Source organism: Solanum stenotomum, chromosome 7, assembly GCF_019186545.1.
Source record: "Solanum stenotomum isolate F172 chromosome 7, ASM1918654v1, whole genome shotgun sequence".
NCBI lineage: Eukaryota > Viridiplantae > Streptophyta > Magnoliopsida > Solanales > Solanaceae > Solanum > Solanum stenotomum.
The window spans coordinates 224,602-247,815 of NC_064288.1; the positions used below are offsets into that span (position 1 = coordinate 224,602).

The window sequence follows — 23,214 nt, forward strand, 5'->3', positions numbered from 1 at the left end:
ATAGTCCCGGGATTAAATTATAGTACCGCTTATTTTGTTGTTTGGTTGGCAAGTTCGGGATAACTTATCCCGGGATTAATAATTAGTACCGGGATAAGTTATCCCTCTCCTTGGGTGGTATAGTAATCCCGGGATAACTTGTCCCGGGATAAAGTAGGTAAATGACAAAAATGTCTCTTTCAACCTTTTTGTTATATCACTTTTTACCTTAATGAAGGGCATTTTTGTAAATAAATAAATTGTTCTTAAAATTTATTATTTTGAATACAACAAACCAAACACTCAATAAAAAATAATCCCAACACAACTTATTCCATCATAAGTAATCCCAACATAACTTATCCCATCATAACTCATTTTCAAACCAAACGACCCCTAAGGGTCTTGGGTGTCTGTTTGGTAGTGTGTTGGAAAGAATGACATTGTAAGGCCCAATGCAAATTGTGGCCCAATACACTAATATGGCCCATATACTTAGGTAGTTAAATTAGTTAACTATAAATACCCTCATTGTATTCTTAACGAAGGTAAGAGGTCTTCTTGACTCTATACACTTTGATTCAATAATATTTTCCTCTCTTCTTCTTTTCATAAGTTCTTTCTTCATTCTTATCCTCATTCTTGAGGATCTTGAGTATAATAATAATTCAGTTCATGGTATCAGAGCAGACGATCAACGACTGTGGGAGGAAGAAGCAATTTTCAATCGAAGAATTGAGATCTGAAATCCTCGAGTCACAACAACTACATTGTGCAATCTCAGATGAGTTTCAATTAACAAATCATAGAAGTTTAATTGTGTAGTTGCAGTAATTGTCAAATTCAATTAGTAATTGTCAAATTCGATTGCTCTACATTGTGTTCAAATCATACTTTTAGCAATTGCTAAATTCAGTTGCATCAAAAGATAGTAGAATCAAAGAACTTCGAAAAAAATCGCTTGCAAGGTGCTTGTGATAAGTCTAGATACATAAATTTGTGTGTATATCTTGAGAACAAAGTTGTTAAAATCTTAGAAACAGAAAAATGGCAATTGAAGGGAATGGAAACACTAGCGCTACTACTGGAGGAGTTAATAATATGATTGATTACAATCATCCGTTGTATCTACAGTCCACAGATGTGAGTGGTGCGTCAATTATCTCATTTCAGTTGAAAGGTAATGAGAACTATATTGTGTGGAGTAGATCTATGAGGATTGCATTACTTGGAAGGAATAAGTTAGGGTTGGTTGATGGAACTTGGAAGAAGGAATTCTTCCCTGAGAATCTAGGACATCAATGGAAGCATGTGAATGTTGTAGTATTGTCATGGCTAATGAATTTTGTGGCTAACAATTTGATTGGAGGAGTGGTTTATGCTACGAATGCACAGGCTGTATGGGAAGACTTGAAAGAGAGATTTGAGAAGGTTGATGGTTCTAGGGCGTTCAACATTCACCAAGAGATTGCCTCATTCACTCAAGGCACTCAGTTGGTAACTGAGTACTACACAAAGTTGAAGGATCTATGGGATGAATTTAGTTCTATGATCCCTGCTCCTAGCTGTAACTGTGAGAGATCCAAGGATTTTGTAGTCTATCTTCAAAGGCAAAAACTATATCAGTTTCTAATGGGGCTAAATGAGTCTTACTCTCAAGTTAGAAGTCACATTCTACTACTTAACCCGGTTCCAAGTGTAAATCAAGCCTATGCTATGGTAATGAGTGATGAAAATCAAAGAACATTGGCTGCTGCATCTAACTCAACTGGTCTTTTCAGTGCAACGACAAATAAGAGTCAAGGTATGGGTGAATCAGATGCACTAGCCATGTACTCTAAAGCTGAAAGTTCAAGGCCTAAAAGAAAGTACAATCCAAATTACAATCCTAATGCCTTCTGTGATCACTGTAAGTTACAAGTTGATAGGATATCCACAAGATCATCCTAAATTTGGTCAAGATGGAAAAAATGAAGGTAGACAGGGTCAAGCAATCAACAGGTTTAAGTACAAAAGAGGTGGAGGTCCTTCTGCTTATAATACAGCACACAATGTGGTAGTTCAGGACTGGCATCAATCAGGAGAATATCTCCAGCAACCTACTCAGTTTTCGTTACAGAACCAAATGCACAACTACTATTCTACTGTTCCAGCAAATGCACTACATGGAGTTCCCTCTTCAGGACAATACAAAATGGATGATGGACCTAGGTTTACTCAGTCGCAATATGAGGACATCTGTCATATATTAGACAAGAATCAGGCCAATCAAGTGGAAGAGCAAAGCCATATGAATGTTGCACACTCAGTAAACATGACAGGTAATTGTAGTGCTCTGCTGGTCACAAGTAATCCACCTAATTGGATTATTGACTCAGGGGCTACAAATCATATGACTCATGATTTATCTGTGTTGGACACTAATACACTTACACAACCTGAATGTTCAAAAAATGTTATTTTACCAAATGGTGAACAAACCAAAGTGTCTCATATAGGATCCAGCAATCTATCATTTAGAAGTAGTATTCATAATGTATTTTATGTTCCTCAATTTAAGTTTAGCCTACTGTCAGTAACTAAGATTACTAGACAATTGAATTGCTCAGTGAAATTTTATCCTAATTTTTGTGTCTTTCAGGATCTCTGAACTGGAAAGGTGAAGGAGATTGGTAAAGAAGTGGGATGTCTTTATTATCTGGCAAGACTCAGTATCCCTAAAGCTCAAGTGGCTAAATGTGGACTGACAACTATGAATGTAGTTCCTACAGAAGATATTGACTTGTGGCACAAAAGGATGGGTCATGTATCTGCTAGTACTCTCACTAAACTAGTTTCAAATAGTATGTCCAACGTAGTAGAGTCATTAAATAAATGCATTGTATGTCCTTGTGCTAAGCAAGTTAGACTTCCTTTTCCACCAAGTGTTACTACTACTAGTAGGTCTTTTGATCTAGTTCATATGGATGTTTGGGGTCCTTATAGAACTGCTACTAATGAAGGTTGTAAGTCTTTTTTAACTGTTGTTGATGATTTTTCAAGGTTTACCTGGATATTTTTGTTAAAGCAAAAATATGATGTTTTCATATATATCAAGAATTTCTTGATACATGTTAGAACTCAAGATGATACAAATGTTAAGATTGTTAGAACAGACAATGGAACAGAGTTTGTAAATTCTATGTGTCATGAATTATTTACCAACTTAGGTATCATTCATCAAAAATCTTGCCCCTATACACCCCAACAAAATGGGATTGCGGAGAGAAAACAAAGACACATCCTTGAAGTGACTAGGGCAATAAGATTTCAAGCACATATTCCCATTAAATTTTGGGGAAAGTGTGTGCAAGCAGCTGTCTATATTATAAATAGGTTGCCTTCACAAGTCATTAGTAATCTATCTCCTTTTGAAAGACTACACAACAGAAAACCATCTCTAGTGCACCTAAGAGTTCTAGGTTGTTTGTGTTTTGCTAAGGTTCTGAATGAAACAGACAAGCTTCAATCTAGGTCAAGACATGCTATACACATGGGGTATTCTGAGACTCAAAAGGGTTGCATCTTATATGATCTAGCCACCAAGTGTTTTTTTGTCACTAGGGATGTGGAATTTAAGGAAAATATTTTCCTTTTGCGAATACTTCTACAGGTTCACACACTATTTTCTACAACCTGAACTTAATAATAATAATGATCCTCTATTGCCTATTACTGCTAATCCTAGTGCAAGTTTGCAGCAGATCACATGTTTAAAATAGTGGTGCTCCAAGGTCAGAAGGTTCTACTACTTCTAGCATCATTCCTTCAGATGTACCAGTACCACCTGTGGTTCAATCTGTAACTCAATCTATAAGTGAATCTAGTGCTGAAACTATAGCTCATCCTGCAGCTCAACCAACAAGAAGGTCAACTAGAGGAACTCATCCACCTTGTTGGATGAAAAAGTTTGTATCTCTCAGTGTTGACAATGATACACCTTATGCACTGTCAAATTATATATCTTATGATTATATTCATCCTAAGTATGCTACATTCATTTCTGCTGTTTCTAGTGATACTGAACCCTCTACATATGCAGAAGCTGTTAAAGACAAATAATGGGTTGAAGCTATGAAAGCTGAAGTAGATGCCTTACAACAAAACAACACATGGGAGATAGTGCAACTACCACATGGCAAGACTTCAATTGGCTACAAATGGGTTTACAAAGTTAAGTACAAGGCTAATGGGGAGATAGAAAGATATAAGGCCAAGATTGTAGCAAAAGGCTACAGCCAGCAAGAGGGAATAGATTATCAAGAAACATTCAGTCCAGTAGTAAAAATGGTAACTATTAGATCAATATTGGCTATTGCAGCTGCTCGAAGGTGCACATACATCAAATGGATGTATACAATGCCTTCCTTTAAGGTGATCTATATGATGAAATCTACATGGACTTGCCACAAGGATTTCAAAGTCAGGGGGGATTGAGACAAGTATGCAGACTTAAGAAATCCTTATATGGTCTGAAACAGGCACCAAGACAGTGGAATGAAAAATTATCAGAAGCACTATTGAGGTTCAAATTTGTACAGAGTCAATATGACCATTCATTGTATACCAAAAGGACAGAAAAAGGATTCACAGTTGTGTTGGTATATGTAGATGATATGTTCATCTGGAAACAATCTACAACTAATCAAAGAAACAAAAAATGCACTACAGACAGCTTTCAAAATGAAGGATTTGGGTGAACTTAAGTATTTCTTAGGAATAGAGTTTGCAAGAGCTGAATTAGGAATTATAATGCATCAAAGAAAATATGCATTGGAATTGATCTCTGAGACTGGACTCAGTGGTGCAAGGCCAACTACTACACCCATGGACAGTAATGTCAAGTTAACTACTAAAGAGTATGATGAACACTTGAAGAAGAAGGCAGATGAGTCAAGTACTAAAGAAATAGATGAAGTAATAGAAGATCAGGCAAGCTATCAGAGGTTAATTGGAAAATTATTGTACTTAACTCTAACAAGACCTGACATAACATATAGTGTGCAAACACTTAGCCAGTTTCTCCAGCAACCAAAAAGATCACACATGGAAACAACTTTTAGAATAGTTAGGTATATCAAACAACAACCTGGCTTAGGAATTCTCATGTCTAGCAACAATAAGGACACAATATCAGCATTCTGTGATGCTGATTGGGCATCATGCTCTGTCACAAGAAGATCAGTTACAAGCTTTATTGTAAAACTAGGTGATTCACTCATTTCATGGAAGTCAAAGAAGCAAAATACTATTTCGAGAAGTTCAGCAGAGGCAGAATACAGAAGCATGGCAACTACTGTGTCAAAACTAACTTGGTTAATTGGATTAATGAAAGATCTTGGAGTGCAACTACAACTTCCAGTATGTGTTTACAGTGATAGCAAATCAGCAATCCAAATTGCTGCAAATCCAGTATTCCATGAAAAGACCAAACACATTGACATTGACTGTCATTTTATAAGAGAAAAAATTCAGAAAGGACTAGTCAGAACAGAATATATATCAACCAAAGATCAGCCAGCAGATATCCTTACAAAAAGCTTAAGTAGGCTACAACATGAAGTTCTCATGTCCAAGCTAGGAATGTTTAATCTATTTATCACTCATAGTTTGAGGGGGACTGTTGGAAAGAATGACATTGTAAGGCCCAATGCAAATTGTGGCCCAATACACTAATATGGCCCATATACTTAGGTAGTTAAATTATTTAACTATAAATACCCTCATTGTATTCTTAACGAAGGTAAGAGGTCTTCTTGACTCTATACACTTTGATTCAATAATATTTTCCTCTCTTCTTCTTCTCATAAGTTCTTTCTTCATTCTTATCCTCATTCTTGATGATCTTGAGTATAATAATAATTCAGTTCATAGTGAAAGAGGTCGGAAAAGAGTGGGGGTTTTGAGTGGTTCTACGACGGGTTTGAGGAGAATGAAGGTGATTTTTTGAAGCTTGCTTCGCCGGAAAATGAAGCTAGGAGCTGGAGGCGTTTATGGAGTTGAGTTGCGAGCTCGAAGCTCCCTAGTTCAGTGTTTTGGTGGTAAATGGTGAACTGTAGGTGCTGGTTTCTGGAAGAAGAAATGTGCTGGGGTTTCTGGGTTTTCGCCAGAAACAAACGGAGATCAGGTGAGGCAATGGAGGTGGTTTGGCGTTTGGTTGGCTGCTCGTGGGTGGAGGGTTGTGGTTCGTTGGGATTATTGGGTCGTTTTGGATGTGTGTTGGCAGCTAGAAGCTTTAGGTGGTTTTGGGTGTTGTGCGAGCTCAGATCTTGCTGTTCGTCATGCCATGGATGGGCGTACTCCTATTTCGGCTCTTATACATGTTGCTACTATGGTAGCGGCGGAAATTTTTCTTATAGCTCGACTTCTTTCTCTTTTCAGAGTTATACCTTACATAATGTATTTGATCTCGGTTATAGGAATAATAACAGTATTATTATGAGCTACTTTAGCTCTTGCTCAAAAAGACATTAAGAGAGGTTTAGCCTATTCCACAATGTCTCAATTGGGTTATATGATGTTAGCTCTAGGTATGGGGTCTTATCAAAGCGCTTTATTTCATTTGATTACTCATGCTTTATGAGCTAAAGATCGCCGAAACAATGGAGAAAGGTTCATCGGAGAATCAATGTGGTTTTGATACAGTTTCTAAGTTGCTGGCTGGTGGATCTTTTGAAATAGTGAAAAGAAAAATAAAAATAGATTGGGGTTTTTTTTATTGCCGGATTTCGGGGCAGTGGTGGCCGGAGAATAAATAGTGAAACCTATCTGGAAATTTATAATTCTATTCTAAAAATAAATTCACCAACCTCTATTTTTTAACTTAACCAAAACTTATATAGGAAATAATTGTTAAATGGGCTCAATTGTGGTCCAAAATTATCGATCAAGTAAAATATCTGTATTTGAATGAATTTCTAGACTGTGCAAAATATCAAAATAAATATTAACAAATGTAACAAATAAAATGAATATTAAAAAAAATATAACGAACGTAACTAATGGCATGTAAAAATACAATTTTAAGATTAACTGATAAAAGAAAAATCCTAAATTTTGATAAATAAGGATAGCTATCGATAAACTTATTTAAAATTATAAAAAAAATATTTTGAACTATTAAATAAGTAAAACTTAAAATTTGAGAATTTTTGAAAATGTTAGGCCAAAATTGGGTGTCAACAATATCTCGGAAAGGGGCCTTGTCTTCAAAATTGACGAATCAAGTGAGGATTCCCCGTTTGATTCTTCGTCTTCTTCCAGAGTTTCAGACCCAAATGATTGGATTTCAGGCAGCGGACTCCAGTTCTGAAAAACTGCATTATCTTTCTCAATTTGCTCCTTATCCCAATTCCAATAAGCATGCTCATCCATAACTACATCCATTCGGATTAAAATACTCTTTGTTTGCAAGTTGAAAACTCTATAACCCCTGGCTTGTGATGAATAACCAATAAAGATCCCCAATTCACCTTTTGGTTCAAGTTTGCTTCTTTTGACAGAAGGAACATGAGAATAGCATATCGAACCAAAAACTTTTAAATGTTTGGCAGATGGTTGTATTCCACTCCATGCCTTAATATGAGTCTTTTCATCCACAGTTTTTGTTGGCAGCCTATTTAACAAATACACTGAAGTATGAATAGCTTCTGCCCAAAAGCTTTGTGGCAGTTTCTTTTCTAGCAACAGACATCTTGCCATTTCAACTACTGTTCTGTTCTTCCTCTCCAAGACTCCATTTTGTTCGGGCGAGTAGCTTACTGTCAACTTGTGATCAATCTCCATATCTTCATAATACTTATTGAACTCGTTTAAAGTGTATTCGCCACCATTGTCCGACCTTAAAGCCTTTAGCTTACAACCACTTTGTCTTTTCGCAAAAGCTCTAAATTTCTTGAAAATTGAAAATACTTGAGACTTGTTACTCAGAAAATACACCCAAGTCATCCTTGTTAATTCATCAATAAAGAGCACAAAATATTTATTGTGACCCAAATATGATGCCTGCATAGGTCCACACACATCAGTGTGAACTAGTTCAAGTTTTTCAGTTGCCCTCCAGGTAGCACTTTTAGGAAATGATTTCCTGTATATCTTACCCATCTGACATGACTCACAAACTTCTTTAGACAGTGAAATCTCAGGTAAATCCTTAGTCAAGCCCTTTTCATACATAGACTTTAAAATAGCATAGTTAAAATGACCATATCTTTTGTGCCACAACCATGACTCATCTTTACTTGCAAAATTTGCACTATCAAACATCCTATCTAAAGGAAAAGTTTTATCCATTATTTCTACTTTAACAATCAAACTATCTTCAGAGTCAAAAATCAAACAATGTTTGTCCTTAAAAAATAAGGAATAGCCTTTAGACATCATTTGAGTGACACTTAACAAGTTACATGCTAAAGAAGGAACATATAACACATCATGTATAAACTTTATACCTTGTGTAGTCTGAAAGGCAACTGAACCCTTTCCAAGTGCATCTACCGTCTCACAATTTCCCATCCTTACTTTAGTTTTGATTGACTTGTCAAGTGTATGAAACATGAGCTCATTATGTGACATATGACTCATACATCCACTATCTATGAACCATGATGATTTGTTGGTTGTGTTTTCTTCATGAGAAGCCATAAACAAGCTTTCTTCTTCATTTTCAGTCTTTTTAACAAAATTTGCCTGCTGCATATGGTTTTGTTATGGTTGACTCTGTCTGTCCTTGCAATTTTTCTCAATATGACCCATCTTTCTACAGAATCTACATTGAACCGGTGGCTTTCCTTTGAATCAACAGTTTTTTTCTTGATGATTGGTTCTTTTACAATGGCTGCAAGGTGGAAACTTCCTTCTCTTTGAAGATTCCTTCCTTGGTTTTCCCCTTTCTAATTTATCTCCTTCCATCCTTATATTGTTCTTCATAGGTTGTTTGCCTTTATGTTGTGCTTGAAATGTCACTTCTGCTACTTCTTCATCTCTTATACTTGATCTTTGTTCTTGGGCTTGCAACTTGCTGATCAGTTCTGCCACAGATAAAGTCTTCAAATCACAAGATTCTTCTATTGCTGAAATCTTGGACTCAAACCTTGCTGGTAAGCTTATCATCATCTTCTCCACCACCCTTGAATCTGGAAAGGTTTCACCAAATAGCCTTACTTTGTTTACAATCTCCACAAGTTTGGCAGAATACTCTTTCACAGTATCTCCTTCTTTCATCCTTAACATCTCAAATTCTCTTTTGAGAGTTAAGAGTTTGACAGTCTTCACTCTGTCATTTCCATCGAACTCCTCTTTTAGCTTCTCCCATACTTCTTTAGGTGTTTCACAAGCCATTATTCTTGTGAGAATCACATCTGAAGTGATGAATGAAGACATGTGAGTGCCTTGGGTTTCCTTGACTTCGCACCTTCATAAATCTTCATTTGTGCAACTATTGGATTTGGTCCAAGTGGAAGAGGATCATCTTCACTTTCAATTGTTTCCCATAGACTAAGTGCTTTGAGATAAGCCTTCATCTTTATCACCCATATGTGATAATTTTCTCCCGTAAACATAGGAGGGCCTGCACCCAAGAAGTTGTTGGATGCCATGTTACTGCTGCTCAGCTCTCACCTTAGAAGGAGAAAAAACCTTAGCCTTCTTGCCTTCACAGATCCCTCAAGAAGAAGGGCTCTTGATACCACTGTTAGGATTTTAAACTTTTAGAGAAAAAAATAATGGTTCAGCTTTTTTAAAAGGCATACACACATATATCTACATAAGCTTTTCCAAAGTTAGAGGACCATACATATCCAACCACTATTGACTTTCTTACAAAACATATTCCATAAAACAAGGACTACTTTTCCTTTACATACTAAACATAATATTTAAGAAAATAACAATTAAACAAAAGACATCTAGAAATATCTCATTTTCTAACCGTATCTAATAAGTTTATTTGTTGTGAAAATAATTATAATATCTCAAAAAGAATAAAGTATTTTCCGTAAGATTCCAACAATTCCTGGTGTAAAAATGGTTTCTTGGAAAATCCTGTTATGGTCTATCTCAATTTACCTGTCATTTATTAGCTCTTTCTGTCAAAAAACTACTAATATTGTCCCTTTTGGTTCCAATATCACAGCTAGAACTGAATCTTTACCTTAGTAGTACTGGACTCTTCGTTGCTGGCATATGGTTTGATAAAATCCCTGAGAAAACTCTCGTTTGGTCAGCCAATCACGATGATCCAGTTCGTGCTGGATCAAAGGTTAATCTAACGCTCAGTGGACGCCTCGTGTTGACTGACTCTAATGGGAGAGAGTTTGTTTTGTACAATGGCACAGGCACAAGTCTTGTGGAAAAGTTTTGAATTCCCAACAGATACGATTTTCCTGGTCAAGTTCTTGTCATGGGGCAGAAGCTGTTTTCCAGTGCCAATGGGACAGTAGATTACTCGAAGGGGAAGTATAGACTAGAGATGCAAATCAAATGTGGTCTGGTCTGCATATAGAACTGCTGATTTTGGCTACTGGAATTCTGTAACTATAAACAATAATAATGTAAGACTGGTTTTCAAAAACACCAGTCATACTTTGTTCATTACAAATGGAAGCTCAATCTTATCCAACGTGACAGCGAACTTGCCTGATTCAGTTCAAGATTATTACCACAGAACTATGATCTCTGATAAAGGAGATTTCCAACAGCTCTTCCATGGAAAATTAAATAGAAAGGGTATTTGAAACTACAGAGGAGCTTTGCACGCAGGAAGTGTTGAATGAACTACACTGCAAAAATTGCTGATTTTGATCTTTCAAAGCATCTTATGAAAGACCAGACATGAACAAACACGAATTTTAGAGGAACCATGGGTTATATGGCACCAGAATGGCTAAAAAGCGTGCCCGTAACAACCAAAGTTGACATCTACAGCTTTGGTGTTTTGCTGCTTGAGAGTATCTTCTGCCAAAGGCACATGGACTTGAACCCAATCGGCCAAGAAAACAAAGAGCTCAAGTTGATCTTAGTCGATTGAGTTCTTCATTGTGTGAGAAACGAGAAGCTTAGAGCTGTTGCTAGTCTTGATGAAGAAATTATGTTACATTTTAACAATTTTGAGAGGATGACTATGGTTGGCCTATGGTGCTTGTGTCCTGAACCGAATCTTCGACCATCTGCAGCAAAGCTTGTTCAGATGTTGGAAGGAACTATAGAACTAGGTGTTCCTCCTATGATTGATACAACTATATGAGTCATATTCTGTATTATCTTGTAATTTTTCCAACAATTAAGTGTCATTCTGTTTTATTAGTCATTAGACCTAGTTAAATTTCAGTGTTTTTCTCATAGTTCTCTGGTGCAAAAAGTTGTGTGTTTTCTTACTTTCACCCTTAGTGTGTGCATTATATATACTTTTCCTTCTGAAGAGTCTTCTTAAATGTCACTAATGCTTGTGTTGAAGTCTGCAGTAATATGCAATCACGTTATTGCAGAAAATGGATCATCGGCTAGTCCAATAAGCAATCACTTTGTTTTCAATCATTCTTTCCACCATTAATAATAGATAGACCGCAATAGGCGTTACCATGACAACTTCTCCAGTCCACCACTAGCTAATAGTCAAAGAACAAAGTTCAAGTGTCAAAGTTGATGGCTTTGATAGTGCAGTTTCTTGTTAGAATTGATGCTTAAGTTATAGGTACCCCCCATTAAACAGTCAAAATTTAGTGAACCATTGTGTATATGAAATCATTTTTTACTTCCTATTGTCTAAAATATAGCCTTCTGATTTCATACAAGATGAGAATATCTCTTAATCTTATTGCAATATTCCTCCTCCTAATCCTTCATCATAAGTCAAATGGCCAAAATAATCCAAATATTACCACAGGTTCTACTTTCACTGCTGGAGAAAATGGTTCTTTGTTATCCTCGTCCGGGGACTTTGCCTTTGGATTTTATCCTATTTCAGATACTGTTTTCCTAGTTGGAATTTGGTTCAACAAAATCCAGGAAAGAACACTTGTCTGGTCAGCAAATCGCGACGGCCCAGCTGAAATCAGATCAACTATTAGTCTAACAAATGGTGGCCTGCTTGTGCTCAACTATGCTAACAGCACAGTTCAACAAATTAGCAATAGGACTGCAAGTTTGGGAACCATGCAAGATGATGGAAATCTTGTGTTGAGAGACTCTAGTTCAAATAATGTTTGGGAAAGCTTTAACTTTCCCACTGATACACTTTTGCCAGGACAAACTTTATTATCAGGAGGACAGCTCTATTCTAATTCTATTTCAGATGGGAATTCCAAGTACTGTAAAGGGAAATTCAGGCTAGACATGCAAGCTGATGGAAAATTGGTACTATCTGCTTATCATTTTGGGGACACAGGATATTGGCTGAATAGTCTAGATGATGAAGGAAACCATGAAGTGAAATTAGTTTTCGACCAGAGGAATGCATCTTTGTACCTTGTGAAAGATAACAATAACACAATTTTTTCTTTTCCATCGAACGTGCCAACCCCAGTTGAAGACTACTACCACCGTGCAACTATAGGCAGTTTTGGAAACTTCCAGCAGTATGCTTATCATAAGACTAATGATAGCAATTGGTTTAGACTTTGGAAGATCCTTTCAGAGCCATGTATGGTTAATGCTGTTTGTGGGGCTTATGGATTGTGCAGCTCAAATGATAACGAAACAGTAAGTTGTGACTGTCTTCCGGGGTTTGTCTTCTTGGATCCAAGTAATCCTACCAAAGGTTGTCATCCAGAGACAATAATCAACTTCTGTGCAGATCATCTATTTACAGGAAATTTCACAATAGAGGCTATTCAGGACAGTGACATGCCTTACAATGAGGTTGGGGATTATGAAATTTATCGTGATGTCGACGAGGAGGAATGCAAGAAAGTTATCAGGGAAGATTGTTATGCCATGGCTGCTTCTCTAATCAATAGGGAATGTCACAAGAGGCGTACTCCTATACTCAACGCCCATGCCCACTAAATCAGCTAAAGATGGCATACAAACAAAAAAGAAAACCAACACCAGAGCCCATCTCACTGCTGGCCTTTTAACTACCAGTTCACTTACTGTCCTATTTGGAGCCTTGGCTTTGTACTATCATCCTGCTCCTCTGAGACTCGTAAGACGAGAGTGGAATCCAAATTCATCAAGAATAGGTATCAATTTCCGCGAGTTCACATACAAAGAACTGCATGAAATTACAAATGGCTTCAGCAAGCTACTTGGAAAAGGAGCTTCTGCAAAAGTTTACTATGGTAATCTCAAGTTAAAGGATGTTCAAGTAGAGATTGCAGTGAAGCTGATGGAAGACGTTGCAGAACCAAGTGAGAAGGTATTCATGACAGAGCTAAAAATCATAGGCAGAACTCATCACAAGAACTTGGTGAAGTTATTAGGATTTTGCATTGAGGATAATCAATTCATTTTGGTTTACGAGTTGATGAAGAACGGAGCATTATCAGATTTTTTGTTCAAGGAAGAAGTACTGCCTACTTGGAGTCAAAGAACAGAAATGGCACTAGGAATTGCAAGAGGACTTCTTTACTTACATGAAGGATGTGATTCTCCAATCATCCACTGTGACATAAAGCCTCAAAATGTACTTCTCGACAGCAAATACAATGCCAAGATTTCAGATTTTGGGCTATCAAAACTCTTGCAAAAGGATCAAACAAGAACAGATACTAGCGCAAGAGGGACAGTGGGATATTTAGCACCAGAATGGCTAAAGAATGCACCAATAACACCTAAAGTTGACATCTTTAGTTTTGGTGTAATGTTACTAGAGATCACATGTGGTAGAAGGCATATTGAGCTTAGCAGGGTAGAAGAAGAGAGCGAAGACGATGAAGGTGATGATTTATTGCTTGTAAATTGGGTTTCAGGCTGTGTGAGAAGTGGTAGAATTGACAAACTTGCAAGGAGTGATCCTGAAGTATTGAATGATATTAAAAGATTTGAACGATTCGTGAAGGTGGGATTGTGGTGTGTCCATCCTGATCCAATTGTTAGACCTTCAATGAAAATGGTGATGCAAATGCTTGAAGGCATAACAGAAGTTGAAGTTCCTCCAATGTTTTATCACTAAATGATAGTAATGAAGAACCTTAAGGAACATCCTGCAGTACTTATGCTCTTGTAAAATTAGTCTAAGTTTTAGAATTTGAGTTGTTACTTTTGCAAGTTCATAGTCTGTGCTTCAATTTCTCCCTTTGTCATGTTTGCTGTAACTTTATTTACTCTGGTGTTGTGTATTTCTTGTTCTGCTCAGTTAGTGTAATGCGCAAAAAAGCTCTAAGGTCCATATGCTTTTGTAATGAACTCAACTCTATGTAACAGTAACCAACTTCTCAACTATATTAATAAGACGTACTAGAATTCAATTACAAATCCGGAAAGTAAATGCAACCACGTAAATAGCAAATACCCAAACAGAAATGTACAAATACTGAACGTAAGAACTATGGAATTGATAGACCGTAGAAGGGAGATCGATGAGAAGTTTAAACTCATAAAATAAAGGGGATAAGAGGAATCAGACTTTTACTCAATAATTTGCATAAGTCTAATTTTCTCTCACAAGTCGTATTTATCAACCTGGATCCCAAATACAATCTCTTTATTCAGTGTTAGGCTTCTTTGCCCATACTGGTCCTGACGCGTTTGGCCTTCATAACAATGCTTTAACGAAAAAAGGCGCAACGGGAGGAAAAAAATACAAATACATACATACTTAAACCAATACTAGTAATTATAAGCATGAAATGAATGACCAGTATACAAAAAAATTGATTTTTTTTACGATAAAGTGAAATATCAATTGTTTAGCGTTGCCTCTTCAGAAGACACTTATTGACAAGGAAAAGTATACCTTCGAACCTCGACGATGACACTGAAATGGAACAAAATCAGGTAAAATATTCCTTTTGGCCCAACAGAAAAATTGAAAAGAGGAAGGGGTGAGTGGGGGAGCAGTCATGCTGACGCCACAGTGACATCATCAAAGTTTTGAATCATTTAAAAGGGTCCCTTAAGTTTCAAAAAATGGTGACAAAGAGGTTAGATAAGTAATTTTGATGTTTCACAAAAACATTACTACTATGTAATACATGTTTCCTTCATAATAATTAGAATACTCAAAACATCTTTAACTAAAGTATTTCCAACACCTTAATTAATTAATATTAACTATAAAATGCTTGGATAAAAATTTATATTGAGTTTGTAGAGAAGTGTTCAGAATTCAAAATTATTTTCAAACTTCTATCCTCCGTGAGTTGTTAGTTTTAGGTAGCGTTTTATCATAGATTTTTATATAATTAAATCTTAAAAATTAATCTTCAAAATATTTTTATGTGAGTTTGTTTCTGGAAGAAATTTCACTTTCACTTACTCATAATATATGTAAACTTTAATTTTTTGCTAGGTAAAATATATGTCCAAACACAACTTTAAAATTCCTAAATTAAAACTTTAAAAACTTAAAATTTTTAAATTTCAGCTTCAAAATTTATGACCGAACGAGAGCTAAAGGCTATCTTTAGGTGACAGGAAAATATCTATCTGTTGTGCCATTATGATTAGTGAAAATGCAAATGCATGATTGCGTATCTAAAACCTTCCCGCATGCATATATTTGTTAACTACATATAGTAACATTTCCAAATGGATGTACTCCCGCCGTCTCATATTAGTTCTTTACGTTATTAAAAATAGTTATTTTTATCAATTTACAAAATCATGATAGAAGTTAGTTATATTTTTCCATTTTACTCTTATAATTAATTTTTTTAAAGTGTGATTAAGTTTGTAAATTTTCAAAAAGAGTAAATTAATAAAACTATCTTTCTTATTTATAATTTCTAAAGAGATGTATCAAGGGGGAAATGAACAACCAATTTAGAACGAAGGTAGTATATTTGAAATACTCTTTCTTCTCCCCCCACCCCAGGTTAACGTTATATATATTGATAGTATAAATTTTTCTTGGCATATTGCCAATATAATATAGTTTCACGTATATACGATAACGAGTTAATTAGTTTATTTTTTATTAAGAATGCTTATGATCATGACAGATATATACATATATAGCATAATTTTATAAGTGATCTGATTATACACGCAAATATTTCTTACATTATCGATGCATATATATAAGTTTTGAATTATTTTTATTGTATAGTTTGTTGGAAGATGAGTTAGGTTATGGTGATAGTGATGATGAGTGCGTCTGGCTTAGCACGCCATTTATCATCTTTTGAGCAACAAATGAATAACTATGAATGATGTTTTTCATTGCACGCCAACATTTTATTGCACAAGTTTTAATTTCTTAAAGTAAATTATTTATTTCACTTCAATTTTTTTAGATTAAAAAAAACCCTAATTTTGGGTATTTGTCTCCACTATACCTATGTGTTCAATCATCTTCTTTTATCTTCTTTTTTAAAAAAAAAAAAAAATCTCTCTTTTCCCAAAGAAATATCCCTTTTCACTAATTATGTATGATGACCTTTTCTAGTTGTTTCATTTGTTGCTTCTTAGTGCTTTTGACATTATCATGTCTTCTCTTCCCAAAAATAAATAAATATATTGTTGATTACAATTGTTTTGCTAATTGCAATAATTATCCCTAAGTTGTATTATTGATTTGTGTATTCTTCTAATTGAAGTGATATCATAAGGCATGCATGTGGTGTAGTTTCTCCCTTTCAATTTATTTATCTTAATTACAATTTATATTAACAAATAAATAATTTTGCAGTAATTATTTCATATTAAGCAGCAATAAAAAATATAAGTATTTATAACACCCTCTATATAATTATGTAAATGTCGCTAAAGACTTTACTAACAATGGATGTAATGATATTAATTCAATTGTTGTTAAATATTTTTTACGACAATAAAAACAAAATTTACTGTCACAATGTCTAGTACGGTTACTATTTGAATTGTAAAAAAAATTACGATAATTTTTTTAAATTTTTTTGAAGTGTTAACTATTACTTATAGTAATTTTTTATGTAGTTTTTAAATATATAAGTTTTATTTTTTTAAAAATATGATAGTAATATATTTAAATTTACATAGAACATTAATTATTTTAACTTTCGTACTTCAAATCAAGTCAAACAAATTAAAACAGGGGAAAAACAAATTAATTGTTCAAATACCTCTCTTATATATATGGTGAGCTAGCTTATATAATCATTTTTCGACCACCATGTTTTATCGAATCGTTGCATTACTACACCAACATATCATTATTACTCCACTATTCTTCTCACTTGGTATTACCATAATTTTGGAGAAAATAAAATGTGTTAATTGCTAAAGCAAAAGCTAAGATGATGAACTATATGTATAACTAATAAAAATTGATATAATTACTATGTGGACAAGAAGCACTTGTATATGTACTAACCATTTCCAATGCTATGACGAGCTGGTAAGTATCTTTTTCAATATTAGTCAGAAACAAATAATTTGAGTTCTAAGTATGTAATTGTCTATTGTAAAAAAATGTACCAAGTTAAATAAAAATTAATGACGTGTATTAATATTAGTTGGACTTCAAAATAAGTACTAAACAACAAGCTAGAAATAAATAAAAAATTACAATCAAATAAAGGGTTTAATTTGATAGGGTTGAGAGTAAGTATACTAGCAGTCTAACACTATAATAAATAAATAAAATTGTGCAATTATTTAACGGCAATATATAATTGTCATTCTATTATATTAAATGACACTAATAAATATGATTATTTATAAACTCTATATAAATATCGTATAAGGCTTTAGCAACTCTGGAATGCATGCAATGACATTATCTCAATTGTTGCTAAAAGGAAAATCAATTGTCATTTACGACTTGATTTAAACCACAAGTTTCAAAAGTCTTTTTTTTTCTTTCTTAAATTACATGTCAAGTAAAACAACATCACACAAATTGAAACGAAGAAAGTATAAATCATCTAAATGTTTAAAAAATGAATAATACTTAATTATATAAATAAAATAATAAATAATCTTTTAATTTTTTAAATTAGACAAATAAATATAGACGGAGTTCATATATTAAGCCCAATGAAGAACTAGAGCCCCATAACATTGGTGAAAAGTAGTATTCATTATTTTATATTCCAAATATACATAAACATACACTTAGAGAACGCACGCGAGGAAATCAACCTTAGAATTCCCACTTATAATGATCTTTTGATTTAATTTTTGTATTCCATTTACTATAATGTTTTTTTGGAATTTGTGTCTCCAAAATCCATGAGGATTTTATGTAAACTTGCTTCAATAGTTATCCCAACTCATGAACTTAAATGATTACAATGACACTCTTTTTCCTCTTTATATTCTCCACTTAACATTCCAATTTTTTTCATCCTTAAACTTATTTGTCACTTAGCTTTGAAGTCTCACTCTTTATTATCTCTTCTATCCTTTGTCCAATTAGTGTGTTTGAGAAAAAAGAAAAATGGGTGAAATATCAGCAGCATTATCTAATGTGTTGAATAATGAAAATGGACATATAGTGGGAGGTCCAAGAAAGAGTTGTTGGTATGAAGAAGAAATTGATAATGACTTGAGATGGTGTTTTGCTCTCAATAGGTATAATAATACTAATTGGATTTAAGTTTAATGTGTTATAATGTTGGTGCGACTTAACTAGATAGTTATAATAAGTTGATTACTATCTTTTTTTTCAAGTTATTTCGTTCATTCTGATTTATATGATCTTACTAATTATTTTATAAACCAATTTAAAAAGATCATATCTTTTAAATTTGGGGTTGGGGTGGGGTGGGAGGGTGGGGGACTTTTATTTATTCTTTTGTGTTTGGTGGATATATATGCAAATTATATTTCCTATTTTTTCTTTTTCGAAAAGCTCTTTTTAGGGTAATTAGTAGGAAAAAGATGCACCTTTTAGTAGGTTCGTTATTTTATAATAGTTTGACTTCAATATAAAAATTACATATTTTTAATAAATCTATAATCTTAAATATATCACGAGAAAAAATGAAATGCTAGATCCTAAAAAAATAAATATTTAAATTACTAGAATCCGAAATAAATATATTCTTTTTTATTTAAAATATTTTCGTTTTGGCGCAGCATTTTGCACACTGGTGCTACTCAATATCAAGATATTCAACTCTTGGACACAAAGCCCTTTGGAAAGGTAAATAGTATTTGGAAAAATCATTCCGACATATTTATTTAAGAGTGTATATTCTATTGTAATTTTTTTTTACCAAAAAAGATTGCAACAAAATCATCGATAACATAAAAATGTGATTAAAAAAAAGACTATCATATAAATTCTATTTATTTTTTAATTTGAAAATTTGTCATTAAATTTTTGGCTAATGCAACAGGCTTTAGTGATCGACGGAAAGCTTCAAAGTGCAGAGATAGATGAATTCATCTATCATGAATGTCTTGTCCATCCACCTCTCCTTTATCATTCCAAGTAATAATTCTTTGTCCGGTCCCCACAAATTATTTCATTTTAATTGTCCAAATAACCCGAAGGAGAATTTTGGCAAGTAAAGTTGTAGATCACAAATTTAAACTGTGAAAACAGTCTCTTGCAGAAATAGAGGATAAAACTGTTTGCAATAAGCTTTTGTGATCCAACCTTTTTTCTTTCGAAATCCTCATTATGACTATGTATTTTAACATAAAGTTCTTAAGCTTTTGATTGTTTTCAAAATTAATTTATATTTAATATACACTTTAATTATCAGTCCTAGAAGCATATTCATTATGGGAGGAGGTGAAGGTTCTACAGCCAGAGAATTATTAAGGCACAAAACAGTCGATAAAGTTGTAATGTGTGACATTGATGAAGTAAGTCTCTTTATTTCCCCCTTTTTTCGATTCTTCGATTGTGTAAATATATTTTACATCATTAATTAATGAAAATTTTTAATTAATTAATAAATAAATACTCGTATCAATTATTATTGTTTTTTCAGGAGGTGGTGGAATTTTGCAAGTCATACTTGGAGGTTAACAAAGAAGCATTTTCTGATCCTAGACTTGACCTTATTATTAATGATGCCAGGTTTAATCCCTAACTTTATGAACTTGTTAAATTGGCCCTTTCAATTTATTTTTTGTGATAATTAATAAATCTTGATTAACAAAAAATGTTGTGATTTTATAGGGCTGAGCTAGAGAGGAGGGAGGAACATTATGATATAATTGTAGGGGATTTAGCTGACCCTATAGAAGGAGGACCATGTTACCAACTTTATACAAAATCCTTTTATGAATTTATTGTTAAACCTAGACTTAATCAAGGTGGCATCTTTGTTACTCAGGTACATTATATTTATCCCTTAAATTTCATCGAAACGTAAAATTTATTAGTATCGTTTAAATTAAATCAGAATAATATATGTGGGGAAATTAAACATTGGATTAGTAATTTGTAAGTACTAACTAATGTTGAAATATTGTGAATTATAACTTAACAGGCAGGACCAGCAGGAATTTTCAGCCACACAGAAGTTTTTTCCTGCATTTTCAATACTCTGAAACAAGTTTTCAAATGTAAGGGAAAAAAATTATTTTCATGCTAAATAATTACATTATGTTATAATAATTCTTGAAAACTTGATATATCTCAAATGATATTTAATAACATTAATAATTCTTTTTTATTACAGATGTTGTGCCTTATTCAGCTCATATTCCATCTTATGCTGACACTTGGGGATGGGTCATGGTATTATTACTTTACAAAATTAGAACAAGTTATATATCTGCTTGGTCGGTCAAAATAATTACATTCGCTAGCCAAATGTATAAAAAGAATATACACTATTTTGTATAAAACATGTATATTCTATTTACATCATCTAATAATATATAAAAATAATATACACTATTTTGTATAAAACATGTAATTTCTATGTATATTATACAACAATATACAAAAAGAATATACACTATTTTGTATAAAACATGTATATTTTATGTATATCATACAATAATATACCAAAAAAGTATACATTTACTGACTGCTATTTAATTTTGGTGGACGGCTATACAATATAGTTTTTAATTAAATTATCGATGATTTGATATAGGCATCAGATACTCCATTTGTTGTAAGTGTGGATGAATTGGACCATAGAATCAAGCAGAGGATCAATGGAGAAAATAGATATCTTGATGGCAAAACATTCACTTCAGCCTCTACATTAAGCAAAGCTGTTAGAAATTCGTAAGCAACATTTCAATTTTATTAACTATTGGTTTAGTTTTACACTCATAATTTAGCTTAACTTATGACAACAGTTTAACAGGTAACTCTTCATGTAGGTGTATATAACTTAAATTATGTATTTTATAATTCTTTTTTCGCGAGTTTTTTGCTTATATGAATATTTGAACAATGACAGATTGAACAATGAGACTCATGTTTACTCAGAAGGAAATGCAAGATTCATTTATGGACATGGAAGACACAATCAAGCATGACATAATGGAACAAAAATTGAAAGGGGAGCTACATGATTATTGTAGCACATTAACAAAAAAAGAAAAAAAAAATGGAAACTTTTCTATTTTTTTTTCTTTTGTTTTGGTTTTTCCTTATGGTTTTAACTCAAAGTTATCTTAAGAACTTATGTTTCTTATATGTATTTTTTTTTGTTTTTTGTTGGAAGTGGTAGGGGTGCTATGGCCTATGTTACTCTAAAGGAAAGAGGGGTTATGGCTTAATTATGGATCTTTCTTGTTGTTTTTTAATTACTATATGGTTTAATATGGAATACTATCTTTTAATTTTGAGTCTCTACTTACTAATGTTACAATCTTTTGATAATGCTCCCAAGTTTTTGTCACATTATAAAGTTTGCTTATTAACATTTCAAGAGAAGAAATTTCATTTCCTTGAACGCCCATTTTTTGCAAATTAGTTGCAGGACGACAAATAATGTACTTTTCACCATTTCGCCAAATCAGAATGAGAGTCAATCGAGTCAATTAGAATACCTTATTTCACATAAAATTAGCATATTGATTTATGCATCTACTTAATTTATGCCTTGTTTTTTTCATTTTCCTATTACTTATACTTGAATTGTACTACTAATAAGTGTTAGACCCTGTGCCATTAATCTTCTTCAAAACTAAATAAGATTGGGCCAGAAAATGTTAAAAGGAAGTCATATTGGACATGCAAAAATCCAATAATTTAGTGGTGATTGATAAAGCTTCCAATATTTTGGGTAGCTATGCTTGTGGCCACTCAAAGCAAATATATATACAAAAAATATCTCCAAACAATTTAGTGATGTACTAGAAAGTGATGCATGTGCGATGCACGGGGTCTAAGCCCAACAATTTAATTTGTAATGTGTTCAAATATGGTGCATAGTTAAGTTCGTCTGACAACCCAAATAACTATTGATATACAACAACAACAACATACCCAATGAAATCCCACAAAGTGGGGTCTGGGGAAAATAACTATTGATATAACACATTGATTTCATAAACAAATCAATATATGGGAAAGAATCATCAACAATTGTAATTTTGAGAACTAACCCAAAAAAGATAATCTCTGCCATCAAACGAAAATTGTAATTTAACACAATTTTTAGTTGAAAATTACACTACTAACAATGCTAAGAATATTAATGATAGATCCTAAAAAGTTTCTCTTGATCTTGCAAAAATGAATAGTAATCTAGCTTTCATTTTTTCAAGCAGGTTTTTTTTCCACATGGATGTTGGTGTTTAGTGGTACATTTGTACCATTCAGAAAAAGTAAAATAAAATAGGATTCAGGAGTAAAGTTTTCGTCTAAGCCCATAAAAAGGAAGTGACTCTGATGGAACAGTTAAATATCACTCCAGAGGCGTATCCAGGATTTTGAGATGATGGGTGCACTATTACGAAAAGATGGACTAAGAAATAGATTTTGATCAGTTTAACATTTAGGTTCTTATCACTGAAAATCATTCAAATTTTAAAATTATAGGTCAAAAATTATTTTTTATCTATCCAAACCACTTAGAGAGGTGTTACCCAATTTTAGAAAGAAAATAAAACAAGATAAATGAAAGATTCAAATTTCTAGCCTCAGAGGTGCACCCAATCATCATCGCACAACATTATATGATACTT

General features: G+C 33.4%; 2 protein-coding genes across 2 annotated transcripts in view; both read left to right on the forward strand.

The window, feature by feature from the left end:
• Positions 1-14,264, forward strand: part of LOC125871424 (G-type lectin S-receptor-like serine/threonine-protein kinase LECRK1) — a 22,913-nt gene extending 8,649 nt beyond the window's left edge. Inside the window, exon 2 of the mRNA XM_049552003.1 lies at positions 14,015-14,264. Within this exon, the coding sequence (XP_049407960.1) occupies positions 14,015-14,128 (114 nt within the window). The 3' untranslated portion in view covers positions 14,129-14,264. The remainder of the gene's footprint in view (positions 1-14,014) is intronic.
• A 4,236-nt stretch (positions 14,265-18,500) lies between these two features.
• LOC125871427 (thermospermine synthase ACAULIS5-like) lies at positions 18,501-21,885 on the forward strand. Its single transcript, XM_049552008.1, has 10 exons — positions 18,501-18,672; positions 19,180-19,246; positions 19,443-19,537; positions 19,815-19,917; positions 20,046-20,134; positions 20,237-20,393; positions 20,550-20,625; positions 20,742-20,800; positions 21,165-21,301; positions 21,480-21,885. Exons 1-10 carry the CDS (start codon positions 18,539-18,541, stop codon positions 21,556-21,558), a joined length of 996 nt encoding a protein of 331 aa, XP_049407965.1. The 5' UTR covers positions 18,501-18,538; the 3' UTR covers positions 21,559-21,885.
• Positions 21,886-23,214: the final 1,329 nt, after the last annotated feature.

Excerpts from the sequence above, each read along its gene's own strand:
- LOC125871427 (XM_049552008.1), top strand. The coding sequence starts at position 18,539 with ATGGGTGAAATATCAGCAGCATTATCTAATGTGTTGAATAATGAAAAT. Across the intron at positions 18,673-19,179 it reads TGGTGTTTTGCTCTCAATAG|CATTTTGCACACTGGTGCTA; the intron begins GTATAATAATAC and ends GTTTTGGCGCAG. Across the intron at positions 20,394-20,549 it reads GTGGCATCTTTGTTACTCAG|GCAGGACCAGCAGGAATTTT; the intron begins GTACATTATATT and ends ATAACTTAACAG.